Raw genomic sequence first — 20,037 nt, 5'->3', positions numbered from 1 at the left:
GTTCCAGTGGGTGGTCCTACACCCAACCACATATGGGCAGTGCTAAGTGGGCACAATGAATGGGCTTAAGGGAGTTAGGAGAAGCTGGGAAGGAAAAGTGGTGGTCGGTGTACAGAAGAAACTGGAGGGGAAGTGTAGGCATGGGTTTGATCAAAACCCATTGTGTTCATGTGTGAGATTCTTAAATGGTATAAACAAATTCATCTAGAGACTTATGCTGGGATTAGACTGTGAATGGCAGCTGGCTAAGTCATTCCCAAAGGTCCAAACGGACCCTCGGAAGGTCCCACACGGAGCTGGCGTGTAGTTGGAGAGCTTTTCTCCAGGTCCCACTAAGCCCCAGCAGTCCAGAAGCCCACTTATAAAATGAACACACAGACGCTTATATTATTTAAACTGCTTGGCCATTAGCTCAGGCCTGCCATTGTCTAGCTCTTACTCTTTTTTTTTTTATTATTAAATATGTTTATTTATTGCTCTTACTCTTACATTCAGTCCATTTCTATTAATCTATACTTTGCCACATGGCTCGTGGCTTACCTGTACCTTACATCTTGCTTGTCATGGCGGCGGCTGGCAGCTCTCTCCTCCCTAGCCTTCACTTCCCAGAATTCTCTTCTCTCCTTGTCCCGCCTATACTTCCTGCCTGGCTACTGGCCAATCAGTGTTTTATTTACTAATCAATCAGAGGAACGCATTTCGCATACAGACCATCCCACAGTACTTCCCCTTTTCTTTTTTTTTTTTTCCCCAAAAGAAAGGTTTTAACTTTCATATTATAAAATTACAGGTAATAAAACAATTATCAAGCAAGGATTACTGTTATAATATCTAGTCTATTTATAATAACTAGTCTATTTAGCAAAATTAAAGAAGATATCTATCTTATATTTGTGAGTTTAAGGTTTCATATCTAACTTATCTTTTATCATAACTAAGGAAAATTGTAACTATCTAGCTTCAACTACATCAAAAACCTCAGAAGGATATAATATTACCTGAGAAATGGGAGAAGGATGCAAATGGAATGGATAGATATAAAATATTACGGTAGACTATTGTATACATTAGTAAACAAATTTAGTAAAATAGCAGCCTTAGATAATTTGCACTGTTATGAATTCTTATATCTTGATACAAATACAAACTATTTTTATATTCCTGTTTAAGATAATTTGTATATAACAACGATACTGTATTTGTATCAATAATGTACAAATATTTTTACTCTTATTTGAAATATTTGTATATTGATACAAATGTAAATTTATGTCTGTCATACTGTATGTATGTTCTACTCCTGTTTAAGATATTCTGTATACTGATATATATTTAGGATTATTATCATATTGCATATTGCACTATACATTCCTACCTCTGTTAAAGATATTTTGTGTATTGTCACAATTTGAAGTCATTGTCCTTTTACTGTACATTTGCTTACAGACTGTTTGCCTTATTTATAGGAAGCCTTAGTCCTTAGGTTGTTTAGGTAGATGAGACTTACAGAGTTATTGTCACCTATGCTTGTCACCTCTATAATTATGTTAGTTAGGTTATTCATATTTATAAATACATAGGTCAGATGGACAGGTAATCTTCAAACACTTCATGGACCTAGAGAATATGGCATTTAAATAACTTAAAATTCTGTTGACATGAGACACAATTGCTCCTGGCAGCACCAATTTGACCCCGAGAGAATGTTGGACTTCTAAGACATTTCCATTTGGAAGTTTGTCTTCTTGGCACAAAATGGCCTACTGGGCAAAGAACTGCCCTTGCCTCAACTGCTGACAGTATAAATGCTGTCCTTTCTGGACAATCAGGACACAAGGAAAGTGACCACCATACTTTGCCAAGACAGGGTAAGATGGTCTTTCAGAATTCCTGCTTCTGAAAATGGTCTGTCAGATACTCTAGGCCTGTAGCCAATTTGAATGCACCAACAATGCTGAAAAACATTAGGTGACTGTCCAGGCTGCCAGCTGTCTCTGTCTACTCTTGCAAGACTCCCGAAAGTTGCTTGCATCCTTCTCCCATTTCTCAGGTATTATTATATTCCTTCTCAGGTCTTTGATGAGGTTGAAGACTAGCAGTTATAGTTACAACTTAGTCTATATACATATATAATATCTTAGATAGAATACATTAAGTATTAGACTCAGGTTCTTTAGGATAGGACACCTTTTGGAATGATCTTTGTAACATGCCACACTCTAGACTTATCTGGATTTTAGTATGTGTTTTTTGCTTGATATTGTTTGCATTGATTGTAGTTCCAACTTAGCTAGGTCATTATCCCTCATTACTCCTGGACAATATTTGATAACCATCTCTTTGTATATAGTCTTGTATTAGGTTAGAACCTTTTTATTTAGACAAAAGGGGGAGATGTAGTGGGTAGCCATCCCAGCCTTGGCCTGGAAGTTCCAACCCCCACTGAGGCTTCGGTAATGGTCACACCTACAAGGCGGGGCTGAGAGAGGATGATGAAGACCCAGGATCCAAATAAGAGGGATCTCTTGGTGCCCGGACCCTGGACGCTGGAGGTAGACTGAGCAGAGTTCTCCAGAGAACACCACTGGACTGCGCCATACCTTTGCCAGACCCTACAACCTACCTATCTCTCCATCTGTAAGTTACGCCACAAAATAAACCTCCCTTTTAACTATGTGGAGTGGCCTTAATAATTTCACCAATACTGGCTGGGATAAGCAAGCCAGTGCCACCATTGGACACACCCAACCATGGTTTGCCTTATTTATCTGCTGTGACTCACAATAGCTAGGATGGGAGAAGTCTCAGGAAAATGTTCACATAGAGAGCAAACGGGCTTGAGAAGTGGCACCCTCACCTGAAGCGGAATGACGACCCTCGGCTGAAGAGGACAGGCTTTGGTTTTGGCTTGGGTTCTTCAAAGAGTCTAAAAAAGGCATGATGCTCCACACAGATTTTCCAGAAGGACTTACAGAAGTCTCGACCAGCCATCAGGAATTCCAAGGTGTCCTGGTATGAGCTCTAAAAAGAGGAAATATAGCTTTTAGTTTCTCCGTACCATGCACAATCATTCTGTTGAAATGCAGAGAAAACAGAAATGAATGTCCAATAAACTCATAACTGTGTGTTTCATTAAAAGATATTTAATTCAAAGACTGAGCAAAATATGCTGTTCCCAATGCCAAGGCAGGGTCTCTTTCCAGCCACCTTCTCAACAGACTTCCTTACGGGAAATAATGGGAAACAGGCACATAGACCAAGTGCGGCGATAACATTTCTTAGTAGAATCCATAAACAAAACTTCATTTTCTTGGCTTGTGCTGCCTCCTTAAAAATAGTCCAAGTATTAACACACACCACTTCCTTAAAATATCTGAGCTGTGTCCCTCTCTTCTGTTTTCTTCCTCATGGCTCCTGTCCAGGCTGACTTTTAATTCCACTGTTTTATAAAATAGTGGATGGCACAAGCCTCCAGGTGGCCCCAAGAGCCACAGAGGAAATGAACTCCTCCACCCCCAACCCCACGCCCCCAGTGCAAAAGTATTAATGACTCTCAGCTGACAAACTTAGATGTCTTTTGATTCTGGAAGGAATATGGCAATTTTCTACTCCTACACTCAGTGTTTCCAATTTCAGTGGCCATGTTACATAAACAAAAGCTCCCAGAGTCCTCAGCGTTCCCAGCAGCTCCGACTATTTTGGGGGCTCTCGGAGTTTGCACAAACTCCACTTACAGTGTACACTGTAGTCGTTCCCACAGAAACTGGCTTCTGGAACTGTAATTGCATTTTCCCACAGAGAATCATTGATTGAGGGATTTGCTTCCCAGTCAGGGCTATTAATCCACTCAACACACTGCATCTGAATTCCAAACCTAGACTGCCCTGGTCACCCCCTGCCCCATGGGATAAAGGACTCAGTTCTGGATGGGGACAGCCATCAGGGATGTATTGTGCATCTCCTGTGTGGCTTTTCGCAGAAGAAGAAGATACTATTCTCTTTCTGGTACCCATCCCGGGGTAGGCGACACCTTTAGGGGTTCTGTGGGAACTGAAAGTGATACATTTAGCCTATGTGCTCCCTAAAAGTGTAAGGAAACACCAGGAACAAGCAAGTCAGGACTGCTTCTAAGTGGTGAGGATAGCCAGGCAGATATGGCAGAATGCTGACCTGGGTCCCAGGGCCGAGCCACAGGGTGGATATGGAGCTATAGCATGGCTCCAGTTGTTTGTCAGGAAAGGAAAGGGTCTTCACCTTAGGTATATATCCTTTTTATCCTTCCTCCCAGAACCCAGAGGATAGCAAGAGCATTCCTAAGCTTCTGGATGCACGAGTCTCCCCAGTCCATCTTTACAGGCTGCTGGGAGAGCCTGCTCCACTCACAGCTCAGCTGGTCTTCACAATTTATGTTCCTGAGTGACTTACGTTTACATCCGGTCGGAGCTTGATAAGAAAGCGCTTCCTTTTGAAGCTCAGCTTCCGTACCTTCGCCCAGTTAAAAGCATTGATTTTCGTGAAACCCTGAGAAAAGAGAGCAACCCATGAGCTGATCCAGGCCATGCACACAAGGCACATGGGAACCCCAGGCAGAAGGTTGAGGGTCAGGTCAATCGCGCAGAAAAAGCCTTTGATGGATGATTCCCAGGCTTTATGTCTACTGGATGCTCTTACACTGTTACTTCTCACTAATTATAGAATTTGGCATTCAAACCATGTCTGCCTTCATGTAGGGAAGACACTGGTTAAGGTAATGAAAAGATAAATAAAAATGAAACCATGACAATCACCACACCGATAATAACCGTCTCTCATGGAGGGCCAGGTATTGTACTAAGGGATTTTTAGACTGGATCTCATCAGACCACACACAGAACTCAGGGAGATGGATTTATTATCTTCATTTCACAGAAATGGAAACTAAAACATGTATATGTAAATATAAATAAAGCCCTGTGAACAACATGCCCTGTCATCCAAAGTGGTAGGAACAGAAAAATCAGGCACGGGCTACAAGATTAATTCTACGACACTTCCTTTTTGTATACAACTAAATTGTCTAGCAATTTTTAATATTTTGATCATATTAAATATACACAAAGCACATGAATTCAATCATGGTACTTCTTTCCTCTCTTTGTGACTTTTAGAAACATTTAAAGGTTTAGTTTTGAAATTTAATGGTCATAACAAAACACTGGGTTTTACTGTTCTTTTATCTTTTCTTTCTTTTTTTCTTCCTTTAAAAAAAAATTGTTTTTCCAAGACAGGGTTTCTCAGTGTGGCCCTAGCTGTCCTGGAATTCACTCTGTAGCCCAGGCTGGCCTTAAATTCACAGAGATCTGCCTGCCTCTGCCTCCTGAGTGCTGGGATTAAAGGCGTGCGCCACCACTGCCTGGTTTGTTAAAAGTTTGTTGGTTTATTGCTCTTTAAAATCAGGTATTTGTGACTTATTTGTGTAGGTTAAAGCGTGGGGAGCAGTTCTTCCTCAGATAACATCCTGCTCTTTAAAACATTCTTGCTGACAGCAGCTATGAGACCCAAGCCCCAATTGGTCAGGCCGTGACTGGGTGATATTCAGCGTGTGCCATGAACAGACACGATTCAAGAATGGGGAACTGCTACAACTCATGTGTGTAGGTTTGTGTGTGAGTACGTGTGAGTTTATGAGTGTGCGAGAGTATGTATATGTACAAGTGTGTGTGTATGTATGAGTGTACGTATATATGTATATGTGTGTATGTGTGTGTGTGCGTGTGTGTGTGTGTGTGTGTGTGTGTGTGTGTGTGTGTGTGTGTGTGTGTGTGTGTGTGTAGTATGTGAGAGAAAGACTAGAAGGAGGGAGGGAGGGAGGGAGGGAGAGAGAGAGAGAGAGAGAGAGAGAGAACGAACTTGCATGTACAGGCCAGAGGTCACGGGGACAGGGTTTGTTAAAACTGGAGCTCACTGACTTGGATGGCTCCAGGAACCCTCCTCCTGTCTCCTCCCCAGGGGTAGGGTTTCAGATGCATGACACCAGCTTTTTAAGTAGGTGCCTGCGAGCTCAGATCTCCATGCTTGTGTGACAAGTACTTTACCAACTGAGCTGCCTCCTTCTCCAGCTCATGGAATAAGCGAAACTTGATGCTCACAAAAGCATTCATGCTGTGCATATATTTACATCTTTAAACCGGAGCAAAATCTGACCAATTTTGCTGTGGATATCGCTCTGTGTAAATAAAGTTCTGATTGGCCAGTGGCCAGGCAGGAAGTATAGGCGGGACAAGAGAGAAGAGAATGCTGGGAAGTAGAAGGCTGGAAGAGACACCGCCTACCGCCGCCATGAGAAGCAACATGTAAAGACACTGGTAAGCCACGAGCCATGTGGCAAAGTATAGACTAACAAAAATGGGTTAGTTTAAGATAAAAGAAATAGATAACAAGCAACCTGCCATGGCCATACAGTTTCTAAACAATGTAAGTCTCTGTGTGCTTTCTTGGTTGGGTCTGAGCGACTATAGGACTGGCGGGTAAGAGAGATTTGTCCTGACTGGGCCAGGCAGGAAAACTCTAACTACACAATTTCAACAGGTAGGAGCTTTCTACATAACCACTCAAATATAGACTACCTACTATGTTTATTTTTTATTTTGAAATTGCATTTCTTGACTTATGTGTGGGAGGGGCACACACGAGATGTGGAGGTCCGTGGACAGTGCAGGGAGGTAGGCGGCTGCTACCGGACCCTGGGATTGAACTCTGGGCTTAGGCTGGGTGGCAGGTGCCTTTACCTATGGACAGATCTCACTGCTCCTGTCCTGCTATGCTTAAAGAAATGGACTGTGGAAGCATTTAGGGAGGGATCAGGTTTGGACTCAGTTTAAGTGCGTCCCCTAAAGGTTTATGTGTTAGGGTTGGTCACCAGTGTGGCAATGTTAAAACATGGGTTCTAGTGAGTGGTCCTTAGGAATAAGGGTGTGCCTTTGGAGGGGATTAATAGTTCTCAGGAGACCAGGGGGCTGTGGTCTTTCCCTCTGGTATGTGCTCTAGCCTTTGTGACACTTTCCTCCATGGTGAAGGATGTCGAGAGAGGGATCGCGACTGTGGTGTGCTCTTTGGAAGTCTACTTCATCAAACTGGGACTCCACAGACCTCTCTCCTTCCAACTAGCTTGGGTGGTTCTGCATAACAGAAAAGGGGTCATCAATACAAGGGCGTTCATTATTGTGTTTCACAAGAACCAAATGCCTAAGTAAACGACTCTACGTAGCTGCACGCTAACTGTGGGCAGGCACGAAGGAGTCACACCGCAAGGACAGCGAAGAGAGAAATACCGGTCTAAAGCCACCCCACACTGGGCAGGACAGCACGCATGCTGAAGAGCCTCCTTTAAGAACATGCCTTTAAGAACAGGACAGGTTAAGAATGTAGGGACAGAGACTGTCTTGCTGAGAACTGTTCATTGTAGGGCTGTTCTTTCTCTAAAGCACATGTGCTTTTAAAACTGGGTATACTGAAGTCCCAAATAAGCTGGTCAAACACAAATAAATTTGAAAGGAAAAAAAAAAACCCAAAAACAAAAGGATCAAATTTTAACTAAGTGTCAAGATGTCACCTCCAAGTACGGAAGGCATTTATTAGGGATCTGAGATCACCATTCCTGTATACTGTATTCTCAGCACGGGCCTATTGGGAGTCATCAGGTTCTATGCTCTAAAAGATCTATTAAACCTAAACAAATCTCTAATGTGGAGTCTCCAAGCAGGACATGGAAGAATGCGGAGACCAGAGGATAAACAAACAAATATTGTAGAAGCTGAAGGTCTGGGTGACTTTATGTTTTCTTGTTCACTTGGAAATAACCACCAGAGGCCTTAGCCTGCCACCCACATGAACCTGGGGGAAGAGCCCATTCCCCCCCCCCCCCCTCACCAAGGGAAAGGCGCTGTGTTCTCCACACCTGAAACACTAGAATTCCTGTGTTGGCGACAGCCAGGTTGATCTTGGTGCCTTCCCTGTCCTTGGCAGGGTGCAACCGGATTCCGTACATCTCCAGCCGACGGGCCACCTCCAGGAGCTGGAAATCTGACTCTGCCGGGGTTTGTCCACTGACAAAGGAGGGAAGAGAAAGGCTGGGGATTTGAGTTCCCCGTGTCTATTAATTTCAGATTCACCAGCTTCTCCTGGGAAATAAAAGGCACTTCACGGCAAGCAGCAGGGCTGCCCGATCAGATGGCACCCAGCCTCCACCTGCTGACCCCGAAGCCTCACAGTGAGGACAGAAGCCCTATTACCAGGGTAACACAAAACCCCACGGCACATCTCCATGCCACCCAGCTTTTTTAGGATCTCTGTTTTCTCCAGGTCATGCAAAAGTAAAACACTATTGTGGTAAGCAAGTTTTTGGCCAGTTTAGGTAAGCTGAACTTGCAAGCAGAATGCAAGGCCTCTCCTACCATCACCAAGTGCAAACGTCTGCCTCTGAGCCACAAAAGGAAAGGTGCTGAGTGTCCTTTGAAAATATTCTCCTGACCAAACCAGACCCAAAGTGGGGCAATCCCAAGAGTTCTGCAGTTTTCCCATATTTAACCTTGTGCCTGCTTGACACATGTCCCCTGGCTCTGTTGATTACCGGATGTTCCTCAAGTCTTGCACACTCCTCTACATCCTAGGGTCGCTCTGTCTCAGAGACAGGGTCTCAAACTCTCACCTCTACAGTTTTTTTGAGAGTCCAAAATGGACAACACCTCAGTGAAACTCTGTACCCCTTCCTTCAGCCATTGTTCTATGTCACACAACAGGGGTGTGTGTGTGTGCGCACGCATGCGCGCGCACACGCATGTGCACAGGCACATCCATGTGCCAGGAGGCAGAAAGCAAGAACTGAAGGGTAACAGGAATCCATGCACGCAACTCACATGTGGCTATGGTGGAACTCCACGATTTTGTCTTCTAGTGCATCCTGTTGAGGTATGTACTTATTTTTTGCTAAGTGTTCTCTGTCCAATGCTTCATCAAAATCCCCAATCTCAGCTACAAAGAAACAGAAAAGAACAATAGGCCACACAGGATAAACTGTTCAGAATGTGTTCTTATCCTGGCTAGCAAACCCAAAGCTGACAGGTAGCATAGGATGAGCACAGTTGGTGGGGACCGTGATGAGGCCTCAACCTCAGAGTGGGGGTGGGAGCGTATTTCACAATCAGAGCAATGTGGAAAGTGACGTCTGCCTCTCCTTGACGCTAGTAGTTGTGAAGAAAACTTCACAACTATCCATCTTTTAGTCACACATACTCTGGCTTCTCTTCTGTTTTAATGTTATCTTGACACATGGTACTCACACACACCAACAGGGTACAGTGTGGCATTTTGAAACAGATGTACAGTGTGTAGTGGAATCATCAGGGTCACTGGTGAACACATCAGCTTAGACATTCATCACTTCTTTTTTTGCGAAACCTTCCAAATTCTATCTCATAGTGACTTTGAAGCATTCGGTTGTCAACCACATCTGTCCCGCCATGCGACGGGACACTGGGAGTCATCCCTCTTTCTTCCCTTCTCAGGATACATTCTTTACATCTGGGTGATTGTCCAATGACTCAGTGTAAACAGACCCAGGGGTTTCGGGACTTCTCAAAACCAGCTGTTGAAACTCTTACATGTAATAACAACCCAAATCTGTTGTCACAGGAGAGATACCAAAGGGAAGAAAAGGAAACAACTCAATGTGGCCTTTTAATTGTTATTTTATCCTAAGAGTCTACCGAATTTCTTACATTGTCAGAGATAACAGGTCAGACTGCAACTGTGCAGATTTTTTCATCCACAGGCAACACCATGGGTTTTCTTGTGCAACCTCAACATGTGTCTAGAAATTGCTGTACCATGGACACATTTGGCCCTGAGCCTTAAACAACTGTGCCTTGGGCACCTGCGAGCAAATGTCTGTCAGACTCCTGACACATGCCTTTCCCATGTACCCAATTACCTATGTAACAAGCTACTAGAATGTAGCATCTTGACCAGGGCTCTGTGCCTGGGGAAAGCAGCTCACCCAGCCACACCTGGATGAACCCCTCACTTACTGGCTGACTCTGCCATAACTGGTGACCGTGTTCCCTAACTACCTTTTCTGGACTGAATCCCCATTCCATCACAGAAGATGGTGCACAAAGCTGAAGGGTGCCTTGGCCTGCAGACATGGTCATCAGTGGCCTGAATGGAAGCTTTGATCTCTTCCCAGTTTCTTCTATCCGGTCTTGAGAAAGCACAGTTGATTCCTACTATTCAAGATAGACACAGGGGCTGGACAGATGATTCAGTGGTTAAGAGCACTTACTGCTCTTGCAGAGGACCTGGATTCAGTTCTCAGAACCCACTTGGCAGCTCACAATGACCTGTAATTCCAGGGCATCCTATGTAGTGTTGGTGCCTCTGTGGATACCTGGCATGCATATGGTATACATATACACTTGGAGGCAAATACTCATAAAATAAAAATAAATAGAGGCAGAGAGATGGCTCAGCGGTTAAGAGCACCTATTGCTCTTTCAGAGGATCTGAGTTTAGACCCCCCACATCAGAAGGCTCACAATCACCTATAACTATAGTGGATTTTATGTTCTCTTTGGCCTCTATGGGCACCCACACACGTGACATATACATAAATGCATATAAATTAAAAACCAAATCTTTAGAAATGATAATCATGAGTTATAAAGTCTCTGTGAACATGGAATTCACAAGCAGTGCCTATTGCTCTGAAGGGAAATCTGGGGTCAGATTCCTGAAAAACTTGAGACATTTGCATGAACCAACTTTGGTTTTTCTGTGTGGCTCTATTTAAGGATGTGCTGTTTAATACACACTCCAGATTCATCCACACAGAACTCATGCCCAAATGAAGCTCATTCAGCACGCATATTTCCTCTACAACATATGTCACAGTGCGCTTGGGGACAAGGGCAGCACTTCAGTGTCATGTGAGGGGCCAATTTAGACAGTGAAGTCACCAAAGACGGCATAGGAATTTGAAAAGTGTGGCACTAAACAGGCCACAGAACGGGTCCTTTTGAACACTATGACAGCAGAAAGTGAAGGCAAAGCTTCCTCCCGCTGGGCCTCAGCTGGAAGATGTACGTGAGTGAGTCAGGTTTCCACGGTCCTGAGTGTGTCTGCGCAGGATGTGAAGGCACTCATACTGGTCTGGGGATAACTTTCAGTGACTGGGCGAGTCTGAAATGAGACTACCAGAGCAGTGGAGACTAAGCTCTGAATTGCGTAGGGGACTTAAGTTTGGGATTCTCAGCTCGAAGAAACTCCCTTCCATCCTGAGGATGTGGTCAGTTAAGGGTTCAGGTTTGCCTCTGGCATCAGGGGTAACATGACCCTGGTCTCTTCCAGGTCACTTGGTTGTGGCCCTCCTCAAATGCAATGGCTGCCCGCGTGTAGAATGAACTGCTTCCTGAGTGTCCCCCTCTGTGAATGACTTGGGGCAGACGTGAAAACTGCAGCCATTTTGTGTCCTAACACTAATGACGAATATTTAGTGATGAATACTAAATCTAAGAACAGGATAATGTGGATTTGGTACACCTGTCCAGTGTTCATCCAAGCTTTTCCTTTGAGACAACTGAGATAACACTGTATATCTGTCCTTAAAAAAAAAAAAATCTAGTATTCCAGCGGTCCTAAGTCATGTGTGAGACTATGTCATTATGAAGCTAGTGTCTCTGTTTTACTAGGGCATCCACGGTAACAGCAGAAATGACAGATATTCTTAGCCATGTTTCTGTGTGCGAGTGACTTCTCAATCAGACCTCTGTGTGATTCCAACAGGATTCTCAAAGGACTCAGAAGAACTTACACTGTACGATGTGTGAGATCAAGAGAGCAGCGCTGGTGTCATTGCATGTCAGCCTGCCTTGAGCCAAGTCCTGCTTCACCTGCAGAGCAAACAGGTACCTAGAAAGGTCAACAGAGATGGGGTCACAAAAGGCAGCTGGAGGCTCAGCATCCAGAGGCAGCTTCCTCCTGGCGATCTGAACACACAGTAAGAAACTGAAGAAAGGTATAGTCAACCAAGTAAAGAGAAAGCCTACAGAAACTGAAGAGCAGCGAAGGGAACAGGTGAGCTTAGAATTGTGAATTTTTCATGGAGGCAAGCCCTCATAAACATGCTGTATCAGAAGGGGCCTTGAAGGGGCCTCCAAAGCCAAATCTGTGACAACTTGACCACAACAAGAATGATTAAAGTAAACTGAAAAACTACTGAATTATGTTTATGAATAAACTATGAGTTAACGAAAGTTCATGAATCCACAGTGATTGGGGGTTGGTGAAGAACAAAAAATTTTAATATATCACATTCCACGATGTACTCATAGAACTCCCTAGCCAAAAGCAGGTCAGTGATTGGTGCATTGGTGACATGACAATATGGTGGTTGATCTGAAGCCTGCTTTATAGGAGGGACTCCTACCCAGCACTGCAAAGCTGGGGCAGAGCTTACCACCTGAGGAACCTAGGAGGGGAGCTACTAGTGCTGTTGCCTCACTAAATGGATGTGTCATAAAAATGTCTTCTAAATATTTATGTTTATATGCATAGTTCCTCTCAGCCTGGGCCAGAGGAAAGGCTGATGAAAATGAGTGGCCACTGAGTGCTCCCCCTAAATAGGACTTGCACATCATCATCCCCACGCCGAGACTCAGGCAACGCCACAGGGGCCAAACGAGTCAGAGGAGGAGGAGGAGGAGGAGGGCTGTGAAATACTGAGTTGAACATGCCATGGCTTTTGCATTAATGAACTACTCACTCACTGTGACTGTTGCTTCCTGTACAAGGTCAAGCTGGAAAATCCAGTCAACATCTCAGTAGGCAGCACTAATTGGATTCAGTGACTTACAAACAAAAAGAAAAGAAATCCAAGCCCCAACAAAAACCCCCAAGAGGACCTGAGGTGGGAAGGGGTATGTGAGAGGGCACTGGGGGAGTACACAGGAGGAGCTGGGGTAGATAGGATCAAGACACACTGTGTCCGTGTATGAGACTGTCAAATAAATAAAAGATACTCTAAAAATACCAACAACATACACAAGTAAGTGGTGGCTGAAGGCAAAGACCACACATATGGTCACACTTGTATAGTTTAGGACGGACAAAGAACCCAAGCAGACAGCGGAGTTTGACTTGACAAGACCAGAGAGATGATAAGAGGCCAGAGATCCTCTCTCAACAACCTCTAAAGGAATCCACACTGGTAAGAACTGCCAGCTGGTGGTACAAAAATCATTCAGGAGGCTGTGTGTAGGAGACGGCCTGAAGAGGTGTTATTTCTTTCCCAATGGAAAGATCAGAATGTCACCTCCTCATTCTAATGAATAATCTTAGCATCGTTATGAAGCTTATATCATATCACTGACAATAGATTCTGGCAAAAAAATGTTTGCGCCCACAGAGCCTTTAGAACAAATTTCCAGTTCTTAAGGCTATGTAAGTTTGGAAGAATAAGCAAGACACACCAAGAGGAAGCAACATGATGGATCCAGGAGGCACGGAATTTTGTAGTGGGAAACTAGCATCACATGGAAAGTGAAGGCCTGTGCTGGACTGAGAGAGGCCCAGGACGAGTGACCAGCAGCAGAACCAGTCACCAAGTCTGAGTCCTACCCCCGCCCCCCTTTTCTGAGACAGGGCCTCACTATGGCCTCAGATGGCCTATAATTCACTATGTAGACAAGGCTGGCCTTGAACTCAGATACCTGCCTGCCTCTGCCTCCCAATTGCTGAGATTAAAGTACCACTACCCACTGAGTCTTAATTTAGAAAACACAGACATAAAGAACGGAACAGTGGGGGTGGGTGGGTGTTGGGGATTTAGCTCAGTGGCAGAGCACTTGCCTAGCAAGCACAAGGCCCTGGGTTGGGTCCTCAGCTCTGGGGGGTGGGGGGAACTTCAAGGGGAAGTTGGGAAATTTGAGTTCGGTGAAGGTAATATATAACAAGAAAAGTACACATATACATTTTAAAAAATCAGAAAGGATACCATGCTAATGTGATATACAAGAGGGTGAACTATTCCTATGTTCTCAGTCTTGATTAAATGTTCTAGCTTTCTATAACGTACAGTTCTACTCTGGAAACAAAAGATAGCTTTATTATATTTTCATGGTGTTGGAGTGGAACCTCAGGTCTCACCAATGCTAGTTGTGGTGGTTTGGATGAGAATGGCCCCCAGAGGCTCAGGTTTGAATGCTTGGTTACCGGTTCATGGTGCTGCTGGGGAGGTTTAGGAGGTGTGGCCTTGGGGAAGAAGTCCGTCACTGGGGGATGGGTTTTGAGAGTGTAAAGACTGTTGACATTTCAAGGTCACCATTTTGGCTTCTTGCTTGTGCTTCAAGACGTGAGCTCTCAGCCTGCTGCTCAGCCGCCACCTGCCACTGAAGCCTCTGCTCAGCCATCACGGCCTCTAACCATCTGCAACCATAAACTCTTTTCTCTAAGTTGCATTGGCCTTGGTGCTTTATCGCAGCACGTGATGCTTTATACATAAGGCTGGTGCTCTGCTACTAAACTACATGCTAATTAATTCTTAAAAAGGAAAGAAAAGAAAAGAAAAGAAAAGAAAAAGGCCATTAACAGCATCAACTACCTAGATTTCCATACAACTAGATGATATACAGTAGTGAGTCTAGATGGTATACGGACAGTATACCAGGCTCACCATGGACGATGGATTGTTCCAAACGTGGACAACTCCGGTTAAACTCTGTGTGTGTGTGTGTGTGTGTGTGTGTGTGTGTGTAGTCTCTCTTGCTCTCTCATTCACACGCACAAAACAAACAGGAATGCCCTAAATGACACAAATATGGAAAAGGGACTTGGGGTGCTGGACTGACGGGTAGGAGGGTGTAAGAGGGGGTGGGGACAGTCAGAATGCATATTATACACAAGCATGAAACTGTCAAAGAACAAATTTATCAGATAAGGTAATCCGCGGGGAGAAAGTAACTAACAATTCAATAAAAAATAACAACCAATCTTCTTTAAATTGCTGAAGACATTTCATTATTAACAACTAAAAATGCAAAAAACTGGATAAAGAAAAAGAACGGAAACACTGTGGTAACTACATGGGTGAAGATGAAACCGCAGCTCTGGAGACCCAGCAGCTGACAACCGGGGTCTTTACAAGTGTCCTTCCTTCACGCGTGTCCTGTCTGTGTGCTCCACCTCCGCCTCCCGCCTCTCACTAGAAAATCCCAGGGAAGAAAAGTGGGGAGCATAAAACGGCCTGTGCATGAGCACAGGGGTTCCTGGGGAAGGGTTGGCCTCATCTTTCTGGATCAGGCAGTGGTGACTGCTCACTGAACCCAACACTTCACAGAGCTGTGGGCCTTAATGCTGACCCATACTGCAGTTCACTCTCAATGTGGTAAAAGCATCGCACTTTGAATAATTTATCAACTCAAACACAAGGAACTGTGTGTCCACAGAGAAGTGCTTTGGGACATATTTCTGGCCAGAGTCTAACAGGTTTTGTGGGTACTGGGTGACAACCCCAATAGGGACGCGTGACAACAGAGGCCCTTGGAAGTGTATACAGTATGTGGTGGGCACATGTTTTTCTGAAGGCTGTGAGAACGTGTCACCTTCTAGCTATGCTAGCCTCTGTTCCCAGGCTGGGGTAACAAGAGAAACAGCTTCCTCGGACTGACACCATGGCCTTTCCTAAGCACACGAGCTGTAAGCAGAATGCACTGGCTGTTCTTGCTGTCAGAGACTTATTAACACCTCTGGGACTATAAATGGAAGCAATTCCAATCAAGCCTGCGGGAGCCAGGGCCAACTCTTAGTAAGAACTAAATTCAGTTAAATGGTGATAACAATAACACAAAATGCTTCCAATGGAACGGGCTGTGTCTCGGACAGTGAGACAAGGATGACCAGAGGGCCTTTGCTTTTGGAGTCTATGTGCCCACATCACACATACAAGTCCCCTGCTTCAAAACCCTGTTTGCAACACATTGATGGTTTATTTCATTTGGAAAGTCTTAACAGTCTTCCTTTTCTAAGTAAATTATTTAGACTTCCTGTCAGTCAATGGGAACTTTTGCAAACAGTCTGCGACAGAATTCTGGTAGAATCTTTTGGCTGAGAAGAGGAACTGGTCTTACTGAAGATAGACGGACACACAGAGAAAAGGGCAAAGCAAAGCTGGGGACAGGGGTAGCACGGGCAGACGGCTCAGTGGTCTAGAGTGCTTGCTGCTCTAGCGGAGGCCTTGGGTCCAAGGCAGCAGCCACAGAGCAGCTCACAACCACCTGAAGTTCCAGTTTCAGGGGATTTGATGCCTGCCTCGGGCCTCCGAGGGCACTGGGCACACATGTGGTAAGACGATCATCCAGGTAAGATGCTCACACATGTAAACTATCTTTAAATGACAGGAGAAAAAACGGCTAGGGATTCTTATTCAAGAGCCTCTGGCTACTGTTTTCAACATGTACCTCCAAAGCAGGTCTTTTCTAGAAGCCTGGGCACTAGTGTCCAGACAACTGACTCTACAGTTTAATAAACAGAAAGGAATCCAGCTTCCTGTTGAGAGCAACATGCAACTTAATCTTCTATCTATAAAAATGCTATTCTTGGAGGCCCCACATCCTAATGCAAAGCTAGACTGACTGACATCCTACTAATAGCAGAAGCTTTGCTATATTCTGGGCTCCTGGCCACATGGCCCTCCCGCAAAACTCTAACATCCTTCCTTACCACCCAACACAGGCAAGTGTCTAAAGTCTCAGTAGTTGCCATCATGGTATTCCTTATGTAGGAATTTGAGGGTGTGGGAGTTTCATACAGTGGGTTCTCAAGATGTCAAACTGTGTTGACAATGATGGAGATTTATAGAAAACTCAGATCAATTTTGTTCAGTATCAAGCCAAAAGAATGGGATTTCTGGAAAACATCCTTAATATATTGGTTCATGTTGGGAACCAAAAACAAAACCTATGGCATCCATCTAACAGAGATCATGTAGCTTAAAGGGTTTATAAGTCTTGACAGATAAGTTGGCAAAACAAACAAACAGAAAATAAACCCCCCCAAAACCCAAAACAAAAACAAAGAAAACCCCAAAACAACAAAAAACCAAAAGGCATACTTGGCCTAATGGTAACAAGATGTATGGACTTTTAGAATAAAGATCAAAACATAACATCCAAAAACCCGAAACTCTAAAGACAACGATACATTAAAATCACAAAGAGGCGAAATGACGGTAAAGTGAGAACTTCTGATGGGAAATAGAGATTCCTGCTTCTGATTTTCAAAGCAGGAAAGGGGCCAGTGACTGACAGGCGGGCAAGGCATGCTGCCAGCCATCTCCAGCTAGGGCTGGCTTTAGGCTTATTTCAGCCTGCGTTCCTGCCCTAGAAACTGGGAGATGGGAAGCCCAGTGAAGACACCGCACGACGCTCTGCGGTAGGCTCTGGGCATCTTGTGACTTAGTTCTCGGCCCTGGCTGGTGCTCCTCAACTAAAGCCTATCCACCATAGTTCCCAGGTGGCTGGTGGCTTTGACCCACTCAGGGTGCTTTCAACTCCTTCGCTCGTTTGCGGATGTTGGAGTAGATGGGGGTAACTCATTCATAAAACCTGAGTTAGTGGAAAAGCCTTTTTTATACCTCTCTGTGGAAATCAAAGACACGTCTGTGGTGTCCTTCTTGAAACAGCCACATGATTGGTCACAGGTGCTTCAAATGTTGTCTGTCCAGAGCCAGCCCTGACTTTGCCTCTCCTGATGTGCCACTGCCCTTTAACCCTTGCTCTTCTGTTTCAGTAACCACCAATACAACCCACTTAGTTGCTCAAATCTAAGTGCCGGTCTGCTTTGCTAAGACTCCACTTCTAACTCATCGCCATGCCGGGGTCAGCAGCTCCACACATTCCAAACACGACCACTTCTTGGTATGTTCACTGTTTCTACTGTCTAGTTGATCAAAGCCATCACACAGATGGACATGGAAACTGCTTGCTCACTGGATCCCATGAGACTTTCAGCCCACACTCCAGCATCCCCAGGGCAGCTCCTTTTTCAATACTACCTATCACTGGGACGGGTTCTCACAGCCATGTTTACGCCCCATATCCCTGCCTCTCTAGCCATCAAGGATTTGAATGAACAGTGTTTGTTCCTGTCATGGGCACTGTGCTTTTTCTTCTCTCTGTGAAGTTCCTATTCAGAAAACAATTCATACCTCACACCACATCCTCGAGATGAACTCAGACTTAGCAACCTACTGTTACCGTTTCCTATCACACGATTCTACTTCGATGACCTCAAGAGCATTTGTTGATGTCGGATATTTTGTTTTGTGTGTAATCACTTTCCATTTTCAGGAGACACAAGACTTTTCATCATTATATTTCCAGAACACAGGATAAGGCTTTGAATACAGAGCACACGCAATAAATACTTGTAAGTAAATCACGTCTCCACTGATTTGATAAATGAATGTCAGTCACTCCGGACCCTGTGCTCTGTACTGTGAGTGATGAGGAAGGCGTGGTGGCCTTGGTTTCAGTAAGTCATAGCTTGGAAGGCATGTGTGACGAGAACTTGGCCAGTCAGACTGGCAGAGCAGAGGAGGGCAAGTGTGGAAGGGCGGGGGCCTTATGCTGCTGTCAGTGCCGCTCTATCGGAGGGTTGCCTGCTCTGTCCCACACTGTAAAGTGAGCAGTAACAGGGACGGAGAAGATGGAGACAATGATGGCCACCCTGAGATGGCCGTGAGGAGGGTGGTGACGATGAGGATGAGCCTGAACATTTATAATGACCCTACTGGATTCTAGTCACTCTGTGTGTCATAATGAAAAATTCTTAGAATGACTCTGGATGAGGAAGTTTATTGTCTGGATTACTGGGGGGTCAGTCAATAGTGGCAGAGAGAATAAAGTAACTTCACAGCCATAGCTGGCATGTAGTCATGTCACATCTGACCCAACACTTTCCACCTGGCCACATTTTCAAAGAAAATGACAGGATTTGTCAAATTTACCTACCCATAGCAGCAAAGAAGATGCATCTCTATTTTTTTAAAATCCCCTCCACACCCTGTGTGTGTGTGTGTGTGTGTGTGTGTGTGTGTGTGTGTGTGTGTATGCCACATGTGTGAAGCTACTCAGAGAAGCCAGAAGAGGGCATCAGGTCTCACGGAGCTGGAGTTACAGGTGTTTGTGAGCTGCCCAATGTGTGTGCTGGGAACTGAATGCAGATCCTCTGAAGCACTCTCAACAGAATTCAGAATGGTCTCACACAAGAAATCCTAAAAATGCCTGCGTCAGGGGTGGGGATATGACAGGTAAGGCCACATTACTTCATAATCAGCCAGAAAGAAACCAGGCTCCTTCATTCTGTAGGCAAAGATGGAAAAGAGAAAGGCTAAACCGCTAAGCATGGAAGAGATGTGGTCAAATAAACATTACAGAACTGTCTAGTCGATTAAAAATTAGTGTTCGCTTTTCTGCTATACACTACAGTGAAAAATGTCTAGTCGACAGCTACTAACCTTGTGAGTTCTTCTTGGAGTTGTGTGTGGTCAGGTGGGAAGAATTTCACCACGAACTTAACAACAACATGCTTTGGCCCTGAAAAGAACAACACAAACCATTAAGGTGTGTACTGATTAGTGTTTCCAAAGTCACGAAAGAGGCTTATCACTGTCGCTCCACGGTTCCCGGAGTCCGGCCACCACCTCCCAGCTATCCAGAACAGCCACAGCTGCTAACACACACATCTTCAGATAGGAAATCAGTGTTCTAAGAAAGGACTGACAAGAATTCTGCACACATTCAACGGTTTTTACACTAGTCAGTGGTGTTTCACCAGATGTTTATGGTTTGTTGTTTGTTTTAAGCAGGAGCTTACCATGTAGCTCCCGCAACCTTCAAACTCATAGAGATCTGCCTGCCTCTGACTTTTGATTGCTGGGGTCAAAGGCAAATGCCACCACACTTTGCAGGCCAGCTCCCTTTCTCCTTGGGTAGCCTCAAATCATCT

General features: G+C 44.7%; 1 protein-coding gene across 4 annotated transcripts in view; it reads right to left on the bottom strand.

Moving 5' to 3' along the window:
- Farp1 (FERM, ARH/RhoGEF and pleckstrin domain protein 1) overlaps nucleotides 1-20,037 on the bottom strand; it is a 266,129-nt gene that overhangs the window by 56,400 nt on the left and 189,692 nt on the right. For all 4 annotated transcript variants that reach the window (XM_036199556.1, XM_036199554.1, XM_036199558.1 and 1 more), the window contains exons 5-10: nucleotides 19,547-19,625; nucleotides 11,846-11,943; nucleotides 8,895-9,009; nucleotides 7,937-8,084; nucleotides 4,426-4,521; nucleotides 2,858-3,021 (exon numbers count right to left, since the gene is read on the bottom strand). In XM_036199556.1, coding sequence (XP_036055449.1) covers nucleotides 2,858-3,021; nucleotides 4,426-4,521; nucleotides 7,937-8,084; nucleotides 8,895-9,009; nucleotides 11,846-11,943; nucleotides 19,547-19,625 — 700 coding nt within the window. The remainder of the gene's footprint in view (nucleotides 1-2,857; nucleotides 3,022-4,425; nucleotides 4,522-7,936; nucleotides 8,085-8,894; nucleotides 9,010-11,845; nucleotides 11,944-19,546; nucleotides 19,626-20,037) is intronic.

Source organism: Onychomys torridus, chromosome 9, assembly GCF_903995425.1.
Source record: "Onychomys torridus chromosome 9, mOncTor1.1, whole genome shotgun sequence".
In the NCBI taxonomy this organism is placed as follows: domain Eukaryota; kingdom Metazoa; phylum Chordata; class Mammalia; order Rodentia; family Cricetidae; genus Onychomys; species Onychomys torridus.
The sequence above is the reverse complement of the archived record's forward strand: the minus strand, read 5'-3'. Positions and strand labels throughout refer to the sequence as shown.